Raw genomic sequence first — 20,485 nt, 5'->3', positions numbered from 1 at the left:
CATCCAGGGACTCCCTGGTCCTGTGCCCAGTGCTCCTGTGTGGTGCTGGAGCTGAAACCCAGGGCCTCGCACCTGATGTGTGTTCCACCCTGCGAGCTAACTCAGAGCCTATAAGCACGATCCTAAGAGACGCCAGGGAAGCTCTGTTACTCATTCTGGTGAGAACTGACTCAGGAGCAGAGGCAGACTCCATGAGCAGACCTGCCTTCCTAGGCAAACAGGCTAACTGTCCTTCCCAGATGCCAAGGCACTGTGGCAGGCTGACCACATTCTCAAAGCAATGTTGTCTCTAAGGTTTCCAGGGAAACTCTGTGGGCGTGATGTCTGCCTCTGCACACAGCTAGCCATGTTCACCGCCAACAGCACACACAGCCAGAGCCCACTCCTGCACTCCTCCCCCACACCCCCACAACGACTCTGACCTCAGGCAGTCACAATGACCCAGGCTGGTGGTTCCCACATGCGTATTACGAATGGCATAGCAGACGGCAGGTGGCACAATCACTCTGCAGCCTACACCAGGGGAGCTGGAGTCCCACACCACTCCCAGGAGGGGGGCAGAAGGACAAACACGCTCCAGGCACTGAGCTCCTGGAACCCTTGCACACACATACCCCCACCGGTGCATGATGGACGTGTCTCTCATTATTCGGAAGAAACCCCTTTAATCAAGTCTAAATGTGCACTGATGTGGATGGGACCTGCTGGGCTCAGGAGGGTGCTGGTCATAGTGGAAGCCAGTGGTCTGAGGGCCAGAGTTCAGTCCTCAGGCTTCCAGAAGTAGATGGGTTGGGGGAGAAAGCTCTATAAAACCCTGAACAAGAGGGATGGTGAGCTGCCAGGCAGTGTCACGTATGGGATACCTGGGAGCCCCATCCCCTGCCCTGCACCCCACATGTGCCCAGAGGAGTCTGCTCCTTCACCACAGACGGACAGACATACCCAGGCAAAGTGTGTTCCCAGGAGACGGCCTGGGAGCCCCAGCCCCCAACCCCTCTTGAGCCTGGAGGAACCTGGCTCTTCATGACAGACAGACAGACAGGCAGACCGACCTAGGCAAAGTGTGTTCCCAGGAGATGGCCTGGGAGCCCCAGCCCCCAACCCCTCTTGAGCCTGGAGGAACCTGGCTCTTCGTGACAGACAGACAGACAGACCTAGGCAAAGTGTGTTCCCAGATGGCCTGGGAGCACCAGCCCCCAACCCCTCTTGAGCCTGAAGGAACCTGGCTCTTCGTCACAGACAGACAGACAGACAGACAGACAGGCCTAAGCAAGGTGTGTGCCTGAACTGTGCAAACAGCCTCAGCAAGTCGCCAAAGGTGGAGACTCGCAGCTGCGCATGTGCTCAGGACAGCAGCTCTCCCAGTGCTGATGGAGTCCGGACTTTATCTCACTCCCTTTTAACATCTCTGGACCCTCAGCTCCTCCAGGGGGTTCCTGACAGCTTGGCCCAGGACACCCCTCAGCTTCATGCAGGCAGCAGCGAGTCTCTCCCAAGAGCCAGGGAACTTCGTGGGTGCTGAGGCCAGCACCATCCACTAGAGTCCCGTCGGCCCTGGGCGGCCAGAAGGTGAAGAAATGAGCCTTGCAGCGTCCACCTTGATCTCCGTAACACTGGCCTGAGGGAAGCTGGCCGCCATGTGGAAGCCAGCCCAGCAGCACAGAAAGTGACCTGGGAGCCAGCCAGTGCTGCTGCCCGATCCTGAGCCCTCAAACAGCAAAAGGTGAGCAGGAACTCCACACATGCCTTACTGGGACATTCACTGCAATTCAGAGCGTAGTTGTAAAATGATGAGCGTGATTCAGTCTTTGCCTATAGCCAGAGAAATAGCGTGCCAGTTCATGTTTCCCTGGCAAGCTTTTAAAATAAACCTGACCAGTCTAATCAGTTCTAGAAACCTCTTGAAAATAATGGGGGTTATACTGAAAGCTATGAGTCACTGTTGAAGGAAATAGAAAAAGATACAAAGAAGTGGAAAGATATCCCATATACATGGATTGGAAGAACTAACATCGTCAAAATGGACATTCTACCCAGAGCTATATACAAATCTAACGCACTGCCAATTTGGTGTCCAGCAGATACTCTTCTCCCCAGAACTGGGGCTGCTTCCTCTCCTGTGCTGCAGTTTGAAACCCCATTCCCTGGAAGAGGAGAGGTCTTCTCTCTTGCTGCTGTGCCAGACTGCACTTCTGGTCTCAGCTGGCTTTACTGTTAGAGAAGCCTTCACACCCTGTGCATGGAGACACTGGGCACGTTCACACCCCTGCAAAACACTGAGTTCCCGCTTGAAAGGTGCATATTTAATTTTTTTTATTGTGGGAGGGATAATGGTTTGTAGTACAGTTGTGGCATCTAATCTGACTGCCTTCTCTCCATCTTTTTTTTTTTTTTTAAAAAAGATTTTATTTATTAATGAGAAACATAGGAGAAAGAGCTAGACATCACTCTGGTACATGTGCTGCTGGGGATTGAACTCAGACCTCATGCTTGAGAGTCCGGTGCTTTATCCACTGTGCCACCTCCCGGACCACCTCTCTTTGTCTTTTAGTGCATGTAGAAACATTTACAAGTAGTCAGCAGATGCTGCACAGCCTCACAATATTACTGTCTAGTGACTCTGCATTCCTTCTAGAAAAGTCTAGCTCTCTGTCTAGCCGCAGCAACACCTGGGATGGGAGCTCCACGGATGGCAGAGGGCAGAGGAAGCAGCGCTCTGTGGCACGTCAGTGTGTCTGTGTCACCCCACCTCCAAAACAGAAGTTAAGCTGTAGTCCTGGGAAGGCCACTCAGCGGTCCCAATGTGTGTGGAGACCTACTGTGACCTCTGCACCACAGGACAACACACAGTGAAGGGCTGACTGAGATCACCAAGGGCCTCGCCTTCTGTCACCTCACCTCACGCTGTCTGTCTCGGGGCTACACTCTCATGGCCCCCAAACCAAGGGCCTCGCCTTCTGTCACCCCACCTCACGCTGTCTGTCTCGGAGCTACACTCTCATGGCCCTCAAACCAAGGGCCTCGCCTTCTGTCACCCCACCTCACGCTGTCTGTCTCGGGGCTACACTCTCATGGCCCTCAAACCAAGGGCCTCGCCTTCTGTCACCCCACCTCACGCTGTCTGTCTCGGGGCTACACTCTCATGGCCCTCAAACCAAGGGCCTCGCCTTCTGTCACCCCACCTCACGCTGTCTGTCTCGGGGCTACACTCTCATGGCCCCCAAACCAAGGGCCTCGCCTTCTGTCACCCCACCTCACGCTGTCTGTCTCGGGGCTACACTCTCATGGCCCTCAAACCAAGGGCCTCGCCTTCTGTCACCTCACCTCACGCTGTCTGTCTCGGGGCTACACTCTCATGGCCCCCAAATGCATCAGTAAACTTCAACCATCACCTTTATCATTCTTTTAAAAACTTTTTTTATCCTTTCTTTTATTTGACAGGACAGAGAGAAATTGAGAGGGGAGGGGAAGGTAGAGAGGGAGAGTAACAGAGACACCTGCAGCCCTGCTTCACTGCTCGTGAAGCTCTCCCCCTGCAGGGGAGACTGGGGCTCACACCCGGGTCCTTGTGCGTGGTCGCGTGTGCACTGCGCTGGGCACACCACTCAAAGCCCTCGTTATCCCTGCTGGTTAAGGGAGACAGGGTAGAGAGCAGGGTGAAAGCCGGCTTCAGTGCGGGTGGTGGGGGTGGGCTCGACCCGGGTGGCACGTGCCGCCCAGGTGAGCTGTGCTGTCTCCCGGGCTGGAGACCCACCTTTCGGCCCAGCCCGGGCGGCAGGCCTCCCCACACCGCCCCGCTGGTGCTTGGCCGCCATGCGTTTCATCTGACGCGGTGTGCTGGGGGGAGAGGTGCCGTACAGGCTCTCTGTGCTGGCCTCGTCTGAGGAGTCTGCAGGGTCCGAGTCGGAGTCCGAGTCCTTACGGGGGGGCTCTCCCACAGGGCTCTCCTGCCTGTGAACAAGAAGCAGAGAGGCGCTCAGGCTGTGGAAGGGGCTCCAGCCTCCGCACTGGGCACTGCCCCCGCCATGCCTGCGGGGGCGCCGGCTTCCCTCTGGCGTCCTCCTCCTCCTCCTCCTCACAGCCAGTTGTGGGCTGCAGCTTCTAGATTCCAGAGGGCTAATCGGGCATGAGTGAGGGCTTCAAGGGAACATGTGGATTAAGGGTGGGAAGACCAAAGACCAGGACAAAAGATCACACAGACTAGATGTGGGCTGTGCACCAGCCTAACAACTGAAGAGCAGACAGGCCCACCCTGCCCCACCGAGCACCCGTGACTGAGCCCACGCGGCCCAGGACCCAGCTCACCCTGCCCCACAGAGCAGAGCACCCGTGACTGAGCCCACGCGGCCCAGGGCCCAGCCCACCCTGCCCCACCGAGCACCCGTGACTGAGCCCACGCGGCCCAGGACCCAGCCCACCCGGCCCAGGGCCCAGCCCACCCTGCCCCACAGAGCAGAGCACCCGTGACTGAGTCCACACGGCCCAGGGCCCAGCCCACCCTGCCCCACAGAGCAGAGCACCCGTGACTGAGTCCACGCGGCCCAGGGCCCAGCCCACCCTGCCCCACAGAGCAGAGCGCCCGTGACTGAGTCCACGCGGCCCAGGGCCCAGCCCACCCTGCCCCACAGAGCAGAGCGCCCGTGACTGAGTCCACGCAGCCCAGGGCCCAGCCCACCCTGCCCCACAGAGCACCCCTTGTATCCTGAGTCCACAGCACTGGACTCTGCCCCATCTGCACCACAGTCAGCAAGCACTTCCCACATCTGTTCAGCTTCAGGGTTGTCTGCCTGGTGCCAAGTGCTGCAGTCCCAACTCAGCCTCAGGTGGGGAATTGGGCACAGGAGGCTGCTGCCAGAGGGAAAGGAAGGATTCTTTTCACCCTCAGTACACAGTCTTCATTAATTCATTTTCTGGAAACAATTCCTGCCAATATCTATCCTCAGCCAACGTCTCAACTTTTATTTTGATAAAGTTCTGAAAATAAAATTTCACGATCCGGAGAACAAATTCAATTCCAAAGCAGACTCCGGGCCGGGGGTCCAGGGGCTTTCCAGCTGCAGAGGATACACCTTGCTTGGTGTGGCCCTGGGGTCCTTCCCCAGGAACCACACCACAAAAACTCAAAGGCAGTGTTAACACAGCAACCTGGAAGGAAACACCCATTAAGTCCCGTTCAAATGTGTAGTACTGGGCTACTTCACTCAGACTGGTGGTGTGGACAAGACATTTTGTGCTTTATAGTGACACCTGCAGACCACATGGAGAGGCCGGCCAGTGCTCCTCTCGGTGGTTACAATCTGATATCAAACCTCTTTCAAGATCCTTAAGGAAAAAGAGCCACTCAATTTGTGTGATAGTGTTACTGTTGAACTGGACAGAAGATAAAAGATATTTTTGAAAAGTTAACAGCTGCAGAATAACAGAAATGTACAGCCCTGGACTCTGCAAAGAATCCGCTGGTAGGTGCCAAGGTGACCTCGAGCAATCAAGCGGACCCCACCACACAGCCTGGAGCAGGCTGGGAGGGAGGCTCTCCACAGTTACACCCAGAGCAGCCACTGCTGCAGCTTGGTCTTAGGGTCACAGGACAACAGCCGCTCGCAGATAATCACACGGTTCCTGAGACCCACTTCTTCAGGCCTGCAAACCCCTCGCGGACTGGCTGCTGTGAGAACTGGTCGAAGGCTGGGTGGCTGACCCCTTGGCAGGGGTGGCTCTGTGCTATGAGGACGTAGGTTCAAACCTCGGCTATGCTGGCCACTAGCTGTGTGGGCCTGGCCAGGTTAGTTCAAACCTCCCTGACTGCACACTTACAAAACAAGGGTAATAAGAACTCAGACTCCATATCCACAGGGACTGAATCCACTAACATGTGCTTAACAAGAGTGCTGACAAGTGAGGCCAGCTGAAGACTGGTCTTCCTCCTCCCACCACCAGGTTCTCCACACAACACCCAGCGAGCCTCAAGTCCCCACCCCTCTGCTTCCCGTCACAAGTCAGACCTGAGCTCAGCACAGAATGGCTGGAGGCACTCACTGACTTTAGCAGCTCTGGGTTCTTTCAAATTTAATATCATGATCCTTTTGTTCCATAAGTTTCCTTCTGAAAACATCAGAACAAAATAGAGGGCTCTGGAGATACTAAAAAGTCTCTCAGGCATATAAAGTGGTACCTGGACTAGCACCAAGCAGAACCGGGCAGGTGAATGGACAGAACGCAAATACAAGTGGCAGAGAAGTCTCTGGAGGGCTGAGGAGTCCAGGTAGCAGTGGAGCCCAGCAGAGGCCATAGCCGTCATATCAAGGCCAGGAAGGCCCATCTGGCCTGTGTGTCTGGGAGCCAGGCAGACACATAGCAGCCAGGGAAGCATACGTCCTGGAAGGGTCGCTGTTCCTCTCAAGACCTCACGGGGGCCCTGCCTGCCTCGCCCCACCACACCTGAGCCTCACAGGGGCCCTGCCTGCCTCGCCCCACCACACCTGAGCCTCACAGGGGCCCTGCCTGCCTCACCCCACCACACCTGGGCCTCACGGGGACCCTGCCTGCCTCGCCCCATCACACCTGGGCCTCACGGGGACCCTGCCTGCCTTGCCCCATCACACCTGAGCCTCACGGGGGCCCTGCCTGCCTCACCCCATCACACCTGAGCCTCACGGGGGCCCTGCCTGCCTCGCCCCATCACACCTGGGCCTCACGGGGACCCTGCCTGCCTTGCCCCATCACACCTGGGCCTCACGGGGACCCTGCCTGCCTTGCCCCACCGTGCCTGGCAGGCATTTTCTAATTTGTTTGTCTATTCTCAAATAGCGGGTAAAAGGCAGAGGGAGAGAGAAGGGCAAAGAGGAGGAGAGTCCACAGCACTGCCTCACCCTGTAGGAAGCTTCCTCTTGGTATGACCGGGTACGACTGGTGGCCGGGAGCTTGTCCCTGGACCTGTACGTGAAATAAGCCATCTTCCAGCCGCCAACGAGTTAACTCTTTTTTTAAAGAAAAAAAAAAATCTTTATTTTGTTTATTTATTTATTTTCCCTTTTGCTGCCCTCGTTGTTTTATTGTTGTAGTTATTACTGTTTTCGTTGTCGGATAGGACAGAGAGAAATGGAGAGAGGAGGGGAAGACAGAGAAGGGGAGAGAAAGACACCTGCAGACTTGCTTCACCGCTTGTGAAGCAACCCCCCTGCAGGTGGGAAGCCAGGGAGCTCAAACCAGGATCCTTAGGCCTGTACTTGCGCTTTGCACCACCTGCGCTTAACCCGCTGTGCTACCACCCACCTCCCCATGGGTTAGCTCTTATGAAGACTTTAACTTGCAAAAAGGAAATTTGTATAGTACTACCCCCAACTATGAACATGTCATGTCTCTATGTGTAAAAAAAATTCACCTGTCTGCTCTTTGAAGATAAAAGGAGAAAGATAAATCCTTCCGATTAATTACCTTTGTTTATTGGATAGAGACAGCCAGAAATCGAGAGGGAAGTGGGGGAGATAGAGAGGGAGAGAGGCAGAGAGACACCTGCAGCGCTGCTTCACCACTCGCAAAGCTTTCCCCCTGCAGGTGGGGACCGGGAGCTTGAACCCGGGTCCTTGCGCATTGTCACATGTGCCCCGTCCCCCAAGATAAATCTAAAACTTCCACAGAAGCCGAAGCTCTCCTTTTCAGTCTCACCTCTACTGGGAAACAAAACCACAGTCCTCAGTCTCTAACCCTCTGCCCTGGGAATAACGAACAACAGCTGATCTCAAAGTTTTTCCTCAAAGCACTACTCTTCTAAGACCAAGCATACATGGGATGAAGATGAATGTGTGACAAGCAGTATGTCAAGGGGCTGGGTGGTGGCGCACCTGGGTGAGCACACATACTACAGTGCCTAAGGATCCATGTTCAAGCCCCTGATCCCCACCTGCGGGGGGGGGGGGGAGCTTCATAAGTAGTGAAGCAGGTCTGCAGGTGTCTCTCTTTCTCTCTCTATCTTCCCCTGGCTTTTCAATTCCTCTCTGTCTCTATGCAATAATAAATAGGCAAACTTAAAAAAAAAAACTATATCAAAGTAAGATATAATGTATCTCATCCCTCCTCATTCATCATGCTTCTCAGAAACTAAAGGGGAAAATGAAATATGGTGCTGTCAGACACTGCATTTTAATTTCACTGTTTAAGTTTTAGGGCAGGTCTTACACAAAGGTGAGACTGTGTACCTAGAAGTTTCTGTACTTAACTTTGTCAGGAGAATTTCCACACTTGTAAATATTACTGGTTTCCATTCCATCAGGCAGCTTACTAGTAACTGAACTGCACATCAGAACAAAACCAAGCTTATTTAAAGAACCGGTTTAAGAGGTCTAGCACCCAAAAGATAAAGCTCAATATCTGCCACACTATCAAAAGTCACCAAAGAAATAGAAAAATACAGCTCAGGTTGGGAGAAAAACCAACAGACATAAACAAGAAATTAAGCCGGTGAAATTTACAGAGATGAAAAACATGCTTGCGATAAAGACTTTGGGATGAAAATCAGTAAGACGCGGCAGACAAGATGCAAAGATGGGCGGACCTGGAGACAGAGCAACAGAGACCTTCAAAACTGAGCAGAGATAAAACGACCAAAGGGAAGACGGTGAGCATGTCAGCACACTGGGGAAGCAGCGACCAGTGAGCAGCACGTGGCGCTGGACTCCACAGAGGACAGGGAGGTGGGGAAAGACATCTTCCGCGGCTGTAGGTAGGAAAGTGGAAATCAGACAGGCACGAAACTCAGCTAACTCCAAGCAGAGCTGTAGAGAAACTGCAAGTCCCTCATCTACACAACCAAAAGTGAAAGCCAGGGGTGAAGAAAAAGCCCAAAAGTAGTCAGAGGAAAACAACTTCACTGGGAAACCTCTTTGAAGTAGAAATTAGAAAAGGTGGAAAGGAAGAGAAGCAAAAGCTTATTCTGCTTTCTGCTTTTTCTTGAAAGCACGTGGACACAGAATCGAAGAAAATAAACACTTGCTGTCAGTTCGAATGAACTTGCATCCTTCAGCAGCCCTGTCCAGAGCAGCCAGACCTCAGTCTCCGTTGGCTTCTGGAGATGTGCCTGCTGGCTTCTCAGTGTCCCATGGATACCGGCTGCTTTGGAGGAGGGAAGCGGGACAAGGTCTACACCGGCTGACCAGAAACATCCCAAAACATACAAACGTCAAGTGGCTTCTGGGTTTTAAACTTCAACAGTCACAGAACACCAATGCCTCAGTCTTTTAACATAAATCTGCGATACTGCGCTACTCGCTTGACACTGAGAATCTAGTCTGCGAGTTTTAAACTTAACTCAGGGAGTTTGGTGCAGTTTTCAAGTACTAATTGTGCAGCTGGGAGAAAACTGCAAGTAACTGGGGCAAATAGTTCTGCTGTGATCTAGTAGGTGAGTCACAGGGCACCTGAAGAGACTCATCCAGAAAATGAGGCAGCTGGGTGAGTCTGAAGGCAGCTGTGATTACGCAAAAAGCCTACTATTTTATTTTAGCTCATTCACTGAAGTCCTGAGAAGTGAAGTACTTTACTCACTCATCAGGCGGCACTTACAGACCTCCACTGAGTACTACCTAAAGCGGCACTTCCAGGCCTCCACTGAGTACTACCTAAAGCGGCACTTCCAGGCCTCCACTGAGTACTACCTAAAGCGGCACTTCCAGGCCTCCACTGAGTACTACCTAAAGCGGCACTTCCAGGCCTCCACTGAGTACTACCTAAAGCGGCACTTACAGGCCTCCACTGAGTACTACCTAAAGCGGCACTTACAGACCTCCACTGAGTACTACCTAAAGCGGCCTCCACTAAGTACTACCTAAAGCGGCACTTACAGGCCTCCACTAAGTACTACCTAAAGCGGCACTTACAGGCCTCCACTGAGTACTACCTAAAGCAGCACTTACAGGCCTCCACTAAGTACTACCTAAAGGGAGCTTGCTGCTGCTGGGGAGGACGGAGGAACACCGAATTTTCTAGAGGGTTAAGAAAGAAAACAAGAAAAAACTTGCGTAACTCGCTCGGTCTGCGTACTACATCAAGGGGTCGTTCCGACTGAGCCGAGCTGAGCAGGTATTGGCTGGCCTCAGGCGTCCCCAGCTCCCACGTGTACACGGGCTCCTTGCACAGAATCACTTACAAACTCAGCAAGTCATTTTCCAGCACAGAAATTCAGACTTTGCTTTTCAACTGAAAACTACCTTTTAACAAAAGTAGATTTAAAAAGCAAAACTCCCATGGAGATGAACAAGGAATTGTCCCCACAACCAGCCGCAGGGCAAGGCCCCACCTGGTTCTGCAGGACTAAGAATAGCAGCCACTGACTGTCCGCTGAAGAAGGGATTCACCCCTGCCCACTGTCTGAGAGCCACTAAACTGCAGTCACGAGCATGCACTTAAAGATGTCCCTCTGCAAGGCTGCGGCAGTGAATGGGTGCAGATCTCTGGCTGTCACTGCAGATGTGATGCTGGGCACCAGGTGCCGAGGCAGCATGGGCTTTGTTGAGGGAAGAAGAGCCTGGCCGGCAGATCAGCACAGGCACGATCCCTACGGCCCTGGTGTCTTGGCAAAACAGCTCACCTGGACAGTGTGAGGCCCAGATTCGAGCCCGGCTCCTATCTCACTGGAGCTTCAGTGTTGAGGCCTCGATCTCTCTCTTCTCTTTCTGATAAGAAGGAGGAGGAGGAGAAGGGGAAGGAGGAGAAAAGAATACAAGTCTTAATCAAATTGTAGGTCTACTTGTAAGCACGAACACTAGACCTCTATCAGATGTCAGCTTTACAGATATATGCTAGTATCAAAGTCCATTGAAAAGCTGGGTTTTTTAAAAATTATTTTTATTTATTCCCTTTTGTTGCCTTGTTTTATTGTTGTAGTTATTGTTGTTGTTATTGATGTCATCATTGTTGTTAGGACAGAGATGGAGAGAGGAGGGGAAGAGAGAGAGGGGGAGAGAAAGACAGACACCTGCAGACCTGCTTCACCGCTTGTGAAGTGACTCCCCTGCAGGTGGGCAGCCGGGGCTTGAACTGGGTTCCTTGTGCCAGTCATTGCACTTCGTGCCATGTACACTTATCCCACTGCGCTACTGCCCGACTCCCTTAAAAGCAGTTTTTAAATGAAACACCTAAATTTAAAAAAAAAAAGAAAAGAAACCTTCTGGCGCTCTCCTACACACAAGCCTGGCCTCTAGGGCTCCCCCCACCCCAGCAGCCAGCCCTGAGGTTGGGTGCTATTTGTGAAGCCCCCCACGAGCCAGGCCTCAGGGTCTCTCCCTAACCTCAACAGGCTGGGGTGCCTGTTGCCCTCCACGACCCTGAGTCCCAGGCCCCCCCCCCCCCCCCGCATCACCTTCTGAGGTTGGATGTCTGCTGTGAAGCCAGTGGAATGTATCAGAGGTGACAGAGGTGGGGAGCGGGGGCTTGCAGAGGTGGCTCTGTCCCCCAGAAAGGCAGCCCTGTCAGAGGTGGGGAGCGGGGGCTTACGAAGGTGGCTCTGTCCCCCAGAAAGGCAGCAGCCCTGTCAGAGGTGGGGAGCGGGGGCTTACAAGGGTGGGCTCTGTCCCCCAGAAAGGCAGCAGCCCTGTCAGAGGTGGGGAGCAGGGGCTTGCGGAGGTGGCTCTGTCCCCCAGAAAGGCAGCCCTGTCAGAGGTGGGGAGTGGGGGCTTACAAAGGTGGCTCTGTCCCCCAGAAAGGCAGTCCTGTCAGAGGTGGGGAGCGGGGGCTTACGGAGGTGGCTCTGTCCCCCAGAAAGGCAGCCCTGTCAGAGGCTGTTATGGTCCTTCCAGCTGCACCCCCTCACCCGCAGCTGATGCCAGCACCTCGAGATGCAGAAGAGCAGCCACTCAATCCACAGCAGAGAACAGGCTTCATCTTAAGCCACTAAGCCTTGGAACGGTTTGATGGACTCAAGCAACAGCTCATATGCCTGCAGACGTAACGTGTGCTTTTCCCTGTGAGCTGGCCAAGAGGCTGGGGCCCACCACAGCCTAATGGGGGCCAGTCTCCAGAGCAGGCTCTGACAGCAGTCACAAGCCAACTGTCCCTTACTCCCCGGCCAGAGTGCACCGTGAACACAGCCTCCACTCTCCATTTCTTCAAAGCAGAGCAAACATCCGAGGACTTGGGTGGAGCAGGTCTTTCTGGACCACCGTGATTTCACTTTCTAAACTTTAACAGTTCTCTCCTAAAGGTAATCTGATAGCAGAGTGCATGTCTGCGACAGACAACAGACACACCTGTCTGGAGGTTTTCGGAGTATTCAATCTGGTTTGCAGAATCATTTCATGTTTTAATAGAGCTAGGACACAGCTCAACAACAGCCAGGAGCGCAAAGATCAACATGTTTACAGTAGGACGGGAAGCTTAGGTCTTGGGAAGGACACAGGAGGAGGGACACAGGCTGGGTGACCTCGGTCTTTCACGGCACTCGGAGGTCTACAGGAAGCACACGTCAATCAGTCACTGGAAATCATGAAAACAAAAAGATCAGACAGGACTGGGAAGACACCTCAGCCTGCTGCTAGGGCACCACCTTTACTGCCTGAGGCTCCAGGGGATGCAAGTTCAATTCCCAACACCACCATACACCAGAGATGAGCAGTGCCCTGGTGGCTCTCTCTCTCTCTCTCTCTCACACACACACACACAAAGTAAATAAACTTTTTTTAAGGAAGACAGCGAATAGAAACATTCACACACACACACACAAAAAAAAAACCCCTACCTGCCCCCCAAACTGTCCTCATCAGAAGGAAAGATAGCTGTTATTTTTAAAAAATCGTCAGCTGTGGTAATTATCAGAGGCAATAGCACAGGAAGCCCAGGGTTCCCTTTTATTTTATTTATTTTATATTATATTATATTAATGAGAGAAAAACACCAGAGTCCTGCTCAGCTTGAGCTGATGGTGGAGCTGGGGACTGAACCTGGGACCTCAGAGCCTCAGGCACAAAAATCTTTTGCAGAATTATGATGCTGTCTCCCCAGCCAGGGTTCCAACTGCTGTGATGAGGAAAAACTGTTGGGGCCGGGTGGTGGCGCACCTGGTTGAGCGCACATATTACGATGTTCAAGAAAAGCTGTGTGAGCAGTAAAGCAGGGCTGCAGGTGTCTCTCTGTCTCCCTCTCTGTCACCCCCTTCCCTCTTGATTTCTGGCTGTCTCTATCCAATAAATAAAGGTAATAAATAAATAAAGATGAAAAGCCGTCTAAGCTGAGAGGAAAGGGGTAGCGTCACGGGGGCATCCGAGAAGCCGAGGAGAACGAGAGCACCGTGGGTAAGTTCAGGGCCTGCTCTGCCCACTCTTTTCAATAGTGAGAGCACCTTCCTCTTAAACCCCACCCTAACTTGAATCTAAGCACAGAAAAGGCTTTTTATATCACGAGGTACTTTGCTGTCATTTTCAGAAATACTTTCTACAGAAAATACATACTAAGCCTCCCTGGCTAAACAGAACTGTTTTTTGTTTTTTCATATGTTTACTGTAAATAAATACGCTCTGTGAGGAGCTCCAGCCACTGGCAGAGCACACTAGGGAATGCAAGCATGCAAGGGCCCTCCTGGCTTTCAGCCAGTGCACATGGCAGTGGACCACTCCCCCAGATGCTGCAGAGCACGCGGCAGCGCTCCACTCCCCAGATACTGCAGATAATTTACAAAGAAATTTAAATGGCAACAAGACATGAAAATGATCCCACCTAAGCGAGCAACCAGCTGCTCAGAACAGGAGAACCCTTTCTGGCTTCTTTTATCAGCAAAGACAGTTTGGAATCCTCAGAGCTAGCCAGGGCGCACACTCTGCAGAAGGAGATGCCTATCAATAGACAGTAAAACTCTGAAGTGTCCACACTGCTTCTGAGTTCTACACTCAGGAAATGATTTTACAAGAGAGTCAGAAGAGCTATGTACCAGGAGTTGGGTGTCACTACAGTGCTGTGTAAGGCAGTAAGGGACTGGTACTGAACGACGGAGCCTTTAAAAATGGTGAGCTCTAGACAATACTTTCAGCCCACCTGCATGTTAGCTGTCAGGCTCAGACAAAAATCAGTAGTCATGGGTTCCTTGGAATATACCTAAAATAGGCTTCCTAGCTTCTTCCAACATGAAGACCTCAAATCTTACCTACTATATTCTTGCCTTTAAATTCCTGATTACTAAACAATTTGTTCTGCTTTATACTTAATGCTTTTCAGCCACCAAGTTGCAGATGCTACTGTGACACCATCCTGACTTTTCTGGGCAGACAACCTCACCCAGTATGTCCTGGAGCCTCCCCTTCCCCAGAGCCCTGCCACACCAGGGAAAGAGAGAAACAGGCTGGGGGTGTGGATCCACCTGCCAACACCCATGTCCAGCGGAGAAGCAATGACAGAAGCCAGAACTCCCACCTTCTGCTCCCCATTAAGGATTTTGGTTCATGCTCCCAGAGGGATAAAGAACAGTTCGGGATAAAGAAAGCTTCCAATGGAGGGGATGGGACACAGAACTCTGGTGGTGGGAACTGTGTGGGATTGTGCCTGTGCCCTTCTTATCCCACAATCTTGTCGGTCATTATTATTTTTTTAAAGATTTTATTTATTATTAGAAAGGTAGGAGAGAGAGAAAGAACCAGACATTGCTGTGGTACATGTGTTGCTGGTAAATGAACTCAGGGCCTCATGCTTGACAGTCCAATGCTTTATCTACTGTACCACCTCCCAGACCACTTGTCGGTCATTATTAAATCACTAATAAAGAAAAAAGGAGGGTAAAATACAGTAACGTTATTAATTTTTTTTTAAAAAAAGGTGAACTGATGGTCCTTACTAGTGCGTCACTGCTCACTATGTACTACATCCGCCTCAGCCTCCAGGAACCTCTTCCTGTGCCTGAATGATTCCTCAGCCATCAGCTGCCCTGTCATTTCTCTTACTGCTCTAACAGACTAAGCCCCTCACCCTGTTGCGATTCTGCCCAAAGAGGCGGCGTGTGAAACGGAACCGCAGCTTCCTAGGCTGACAGACAAGGTGAATCCCGGCTGTGGGAATTCTGCACCCTCGTGTGTCCGCGAGACTCACACCCTCTTTGGTGTACTGCCCCTCTACTCGTCTGCTGCATCCTTGGCAGAGCAACGCGCTCCACCACGCGGGGGAGGCCCCAGGCCCGGGCGCCAGGTGCACACTTAGTATCATCTGTGCGCCGGACCCGGCGTTCTAACATTTCCAAGGCCTTGTCTCTCCCCTGAAGGATTCCTGGTTCCTCGAAGGCAAGACATATTTTATAGTCCACTTATGTATAATAAAGCACTGTCTGCCGGGGGTGTGTGGGGGTGCTCACAGGATAAGTACCATTTGAAATAACGCCAAGACAAAAGAGAGGAAAGGGCAGCTGACACACCGGCACGCCCATGCGTAGGAGAGGAGCTGAGGGGATGGGAAGACCTACGAAGGGCCCCCCTGGGCCTTGGCCTCAAGCTGGGAGGACAGGGCCGGGCCTGGCCACCAGTGGCTGGCACACGTGCACTGGGAGGCAGGAGCAGGTCTCTGTAGATGTGACGGCACCTGGGCTTCAGGGCTCCCAGGGCAGAGCGCCCCAGGGCCTGAGTACAGCTCTGAGGGGCTGGTCACCATGCCGGGCCGTGTCCGTTTCATGCCCCACTGGAGCTGCACCTCCTTGGCCTTACTCTGCCCGGCAGACAGAGCGACGCAGAAATGGGGCAGGAGACTGAGTGGGGAGCTGGGGTGAAGCAGCTGGGCCCCACTGCTGATCAGTGTGGTTTGTCCGATGCGGGCGGCCACCACCTGACTGCCAAGTGGAAACAAGTATCCTGCAGCCACCATCTACACACACACACACACACTCACACGGCAGCAGGGAAACAACGCCCAGCCCAGTGGCATCAGCACCCACTTGGGGACCTGGCATCAGTGGGACAGTGTGAGTTATGAGCCTTTTTATTCTGAGCCCTTCCCTGGAAACATCCTTGCACGAGCCTGTGGGCAGGGAGCTTTCCGTGCCCCTCCCTCTCGCACTCAGCTCCTGTCCTCTCTCTCGCCTTCATTCGCCCATCCGCCCTTCAAAGACTCCTGAACGGGCTCCCAATGGCACTTGAAGGCCACAGCAGTGTCAGCACTGCTCACCTGGCTGCCTTAGGAGACTCTGAAGCTAAGACATACAGCAGAGCTCAGGACGCACACACGGACAGTGACTCGGCTTCCACTGAGTCTGCAACCTCAGAGCTGGGAATGTGAACATGCAGAGGCCCTACATGTGACAAGTCAGTTCTTTTCTTAAAGCTTCCAAAAGTGTTAGCATCTAAGAATTCTTTTTAGTTATTTATTTTAACAAGCTTTTTAAATTATCTTTATTTATTTATTAGATAGAGACAGGTAGGAAACGAGAGGGAAGGAGGTGATAGGGAGGGAGAGAGACAGAGAAACCTGCAGCCCTGCTTCACCACCTGTGAAGCTCTCCCCCTGCCGGTGGGAACCAGGGGATCAAACATCGGTCCTTGTGCGTTGTAGCACGCGCGCTCAACCAGGTGCGCCAACACCTGGCGCCAGTAGCTACGAGTTCTGCTAGCATTAGTGATAGTGGTGAGTGTCCTGGAAAAAGCTTGCACCTGTTTTCTGTGAAAGAAAGTAAGGGGTGGGCAGTTGCACAGATGACTTACACAGATTCAGGACTAAGCAGAGGAAAGAAGCGGGACTGAAATGGCTACTACTGGGGTTGGGTCGAAGTAAATCTGGTAAGACACACCCACCGCAGTGCATGAGGACCCAGGTTCAAGTCCCTGAACGCCTGCAGGGAGCTTCTAATGCGGAGAAGCAGGTCTGCAGGTGTCGCTCTCTTCTTCCATCTATAGCTCCCTCTCAATCGTTCTGTCTGTTTCAAATGGATAATAACTGATAAAGGAAAGAGGTATGTTTTTATGTTAGACACGAGAAATATTACGTAAGTATCCTGAAGTAGAGATAATTTCTATTCAGCACTCCTTGAGACTATCTACTATGCAATTGTTAAGAAATGTTCTTGGGAGGGGGTGGGTTATGGAGATTGGGTGGTGGGAATTGTGTGGAGTTGTACCCCTCCTACCTTATGTTTTTGTTCATTAATCCTTTCTTAAATAAAACATTTTCTAAAAAAAAAGAAATGTTTTTTAAGGGAGTCGTGCGGTAGCACAGCAGGTTACGCGCACGTGGCGCAAAGCGCAAGGACCGGTGTAAGGATCCCGGTTCGAGCCCCCGGCTCCCCACCTGCAGGGGAGTCGCTTCACAGGCGGTGAAGCAGGTCTGCAGGTGTCTGTCTTTCTCTCCCCCTCTCTGTCTTCCCCTCCTCTCTCCATTTCTCTCTGTCCTATCCAACAACAACATTAATAACAACCATAATAACTACAGCAACAATTTAAAAAAAGGGCAACAAAAGGAAAATAAATATAAAAAAGAAATAAATAAAAAGAAATGTTTTTAAATGGGTCGTAGTAAAGTAACAAATACCACAACAATACAATCTTGTGAGGGCCTCAAGAACCCCATACATGTTTGTTCACTTCTTCACCAAGCACACCCTGAGCATCTCAGGTGGTAAAAACAGCAGAATGTACTTCAGGGACAGAAAGACACTCAGCTGGCAGTCACCATCCTCAGCCCACAGTGAAGGGAGGGAGACAGATAAACCAGCAAACCTGAAAACAGCAGAAAAAGAGATGCAGGTGCCAAGTTGACAGAAGACGCCACTCAGCCTCACAAGTTACTAGAATGCTGGCAAAGACTGGACCATTAGCACCATAATGCTAAGAATAAGCTTCTATGTCTCCTGTGAAAAGCGGTACAGATTCTTGCAAGACACTTGGCAGTATAAACCAAAGACCTGTAAAATTACGCACACTCTAAAATATGGAAGATGAACAGGAAGACAAAATGTGGTATCAACATACAGTGGGGTAGAATTCAGCCACTAAAAAGGACATTCTGGGGAGTCGGGCAGTAGCTCAGCAGGTTAAGGGCCAGCGTAAGGATCCTGGTTCGAGCCCCCGGCTCCCCACCTGCAGGGGAGTCGCTTCACAGGTGGTGAAGCAGGTCTGCAGGTGTCTGTCTTTCTCTCCCCCCTCTCTCCATTTCTCTCTGTCCTATCAAACAACAACAACAACATCAGTAATAACAACAATAACTACAACAATAAAACAACAAGGGCAACAAAAGGGGAAATAAATTTAAAAAATGACATTCTGACCTATGCTATGATATGGACGCGTCTTGAGGACAATATGCCACGTGGAACAAGGCAGCCACAGAGAGACAAGTGCACGATTCCACTTTCGTCAAGTGCCGAGAACAAACCAGTTCACAAGGACTGGGAAGTGGGGGGTGGTGTGGGGAGTCAGCAAAGCAGGTCCTCAGTCCTGCAAGAAGAAAACTGGGGCCTGGGAGATGGCTCGCAGGCAGGGCACATGCTGCCATGAGAGCGAAGGTCCCGTAGCCGCCGATCCCAGGCACACAGGAGCACCATGAGCAGCACTAGGGAGAGATCCAGGATGGGGAGGTGGTGCCGGGCTGTCTCTCCCTCCTGCGACCCTGGGAACACAGAGGTCTCTCAGCAGGGCACACGCAAAAGGTGCTGAGAGCATCCCTGAGTCCCACAAAACAGAGCAAGCGCTGCAGCCCTGCTGCACAGCAACGTGGAGGTGCTGACCTCCGCACACTGAACTGCACTCAGAATGTTAAGCCGGAAAAACGCCCACCGTGGATGCCTGTGACACAGCAGGCAGGGGGACTCGGCAGAGCAGAAGGAGAAACACTGCTTCCCAGAGCATCACAGCTACCTGAGCATTACTGCACAGAGCGGCAGGTGTAAGGGCAGGAGAGAGGGAGAGGGAGGCTCACAGAGCAGCAGGTGTACAGGACAGGGGAGAGAGAGGGAGAGGGAGGCTCACAGAGCAGCAGGTGTACAGGGCAGGGGAGAGAGAGGGAGAGGGAGGCTCACAGAGCAGCAGGTGTACAGGGCAGGGGAGAGAGAGGGAGAGGGAGGCTCACAGAGCAGCAGGTGTACAGGGCAGGGGAGAGAGAGGGAGAGGGAGGCTCACAGAGCAGCAGGTGTACAGGGCAGGGGAGAGAGAGGGAGAGGGAGGCTCACAGAGCAGCAGGTGTACAGGGCAGGGGAGAGAGAGGGAGAGGGAGGCTCACAGAGCAGCAGGTGTACAGGACAGGGGAGAGAGAGGGAGAGGGAGGCTCACAGAGCAGCAGGTGTACAGGGCAGGGGAGAGAGAGGGAGAGGGAGGCTCACAGAGCAGCAGGTGTACAGGGCAGGGGAGAGAGAGGGAGAGGGAGGCTCACAGAGCAGCAGGTGTACAGGGCAGGGGAGAGAGAGGGAGAGGGAGGTTCACAGAGCAGCAGGTGTACAGGGCAGGGGAGAGAGAGGGAGAGGGAGGCTCACAGAGCAGCAGGTGTACAGGGCAGGGGAGAGAGAGGGAGAGGGAGGCTCACAGAGCAGCAGGTGTACAGGGCAGGGGAGAGAGAGGGAGAGGGAGGCTCACAGAGCAGCAGGTGTACAGGGCAGGGGAGAGAGAGGGAGAGGGAGGCTCACAGAGCAGCAGGTGTACAGGACAGGGGAGAGAGAGGGAGAGGGAGGCTCACAGAGCAGCAGGTGTACAGGGCAGGGGAGAGAGAGGGAGAGGGAGGCTCACAGAGCAGCAGGTGTACAGGGCAGGGGAGAGAGAGGGAGAGGGAGGCTCACAGAGCAGCAGGTGTACAGGGCAGGGGAGAGAGAGGGAGAGGGAGGCTCACAGAGCAGCAGGTGTACAGGGCAGGGGAGAGAGAGGGAGAGGGAGGCTCACAGAGCAGCAGGTGTACAGGGCAGGGGAGAGAGAGGGAGAGGGAGGCTCACAGAGCAGCAGGTGTACAGGACAGGGGAGAGAGAGGGAGAGGGAGGCTCACAGAGCAGCAGGTATACAGGGCAGGGGAGAGAGAGGGAGAGGGAGGCTCACAGAGCAGCAGGTGTACAGAGCAGGGGAGAGAGAGGGAGGCTCACAGAGCAGCAGGTGTACAGGGCAGGGGAGAGAGAGGGAGGCTCACAGAGCAGCAAGTGTAAGGGCAGGGAGAGAGAGGGAGAGGGAGGCTCACAGAGCGGCAGGTGTACAGGGCAGGGGAGAGAGAGGGAGAGGGAGGCTCACAGAGCGGCAGGTGTACAGAGCAGGGGAGAGGGAGAGGGAGGCTCACAGAGCAGCAGGTATACAGGGAAGGGCCAGGGGATCCTGTGGGGAAGGGCATGTGAGATGCAGTGGGTGCTCTCATGTCTGTATAATGTATCAGGCCACACAGTTCAAATATTACACATCTGAGTTACATTAAACAGCAATACATATTACACAAGATTTTAAAGTAAAAACAAGCAAGACCTGTCCTGTTCTGCCGAACCGATCAACTGACCTCTCTGTCATCATTCATTATCAAATATACCATGATTCCATAAAGTTGCTTCTCTTACAAATTCAATATATAAGATTTG

The 20,485-nt window shown here is 52.8% G+C and overlaps 1 protein-coding gene across 4 annotated transcripts in view; it reads right to left on the bottom strand.

Annotated features, from left to right (window-relative positions):
• The window catches only part of MAP3K4 (mitogen-activated protein kinase kinase kinase 4), a 96,053-nt gene that overhangs the window by 60,949 nt on the left and 14,619 nt on the right, over window positions 1-20,485 (bottom strand). For all 4 annotated transcript variants that reach the window (XM_060205129.1, XM_060205126.1, XM_060205127.1 and 1 more), the window contains exon 2: window positions 3,755-3,951. In XM_060205129.1, the coding sequence (XP_060061112.1) occupies window positions 3,755-3,951 (197 nt within the window). The remainder of the gene's footprint in view (window positions 1-3,754; window positions 3,952-20,485) is intronic.

This window comes from Erinaceus europaeus, chromosome 13, assembly GCF_950295315.1.
Source record: "Erinaceus europaeus chromosome 13, mEriEur2.1, whole genome shotgun sequence".
NCBI lineage: Eukaryota > Metazoa > Chordata > Mammalia > Eulipotyphla > Erinaceidae > Erinaceus > Erinaceus europaeus.
Note: the sequence above shows the minus strand (reverse complement) of the source record. Positions and strands in the feature narration are given on the sequence as shown.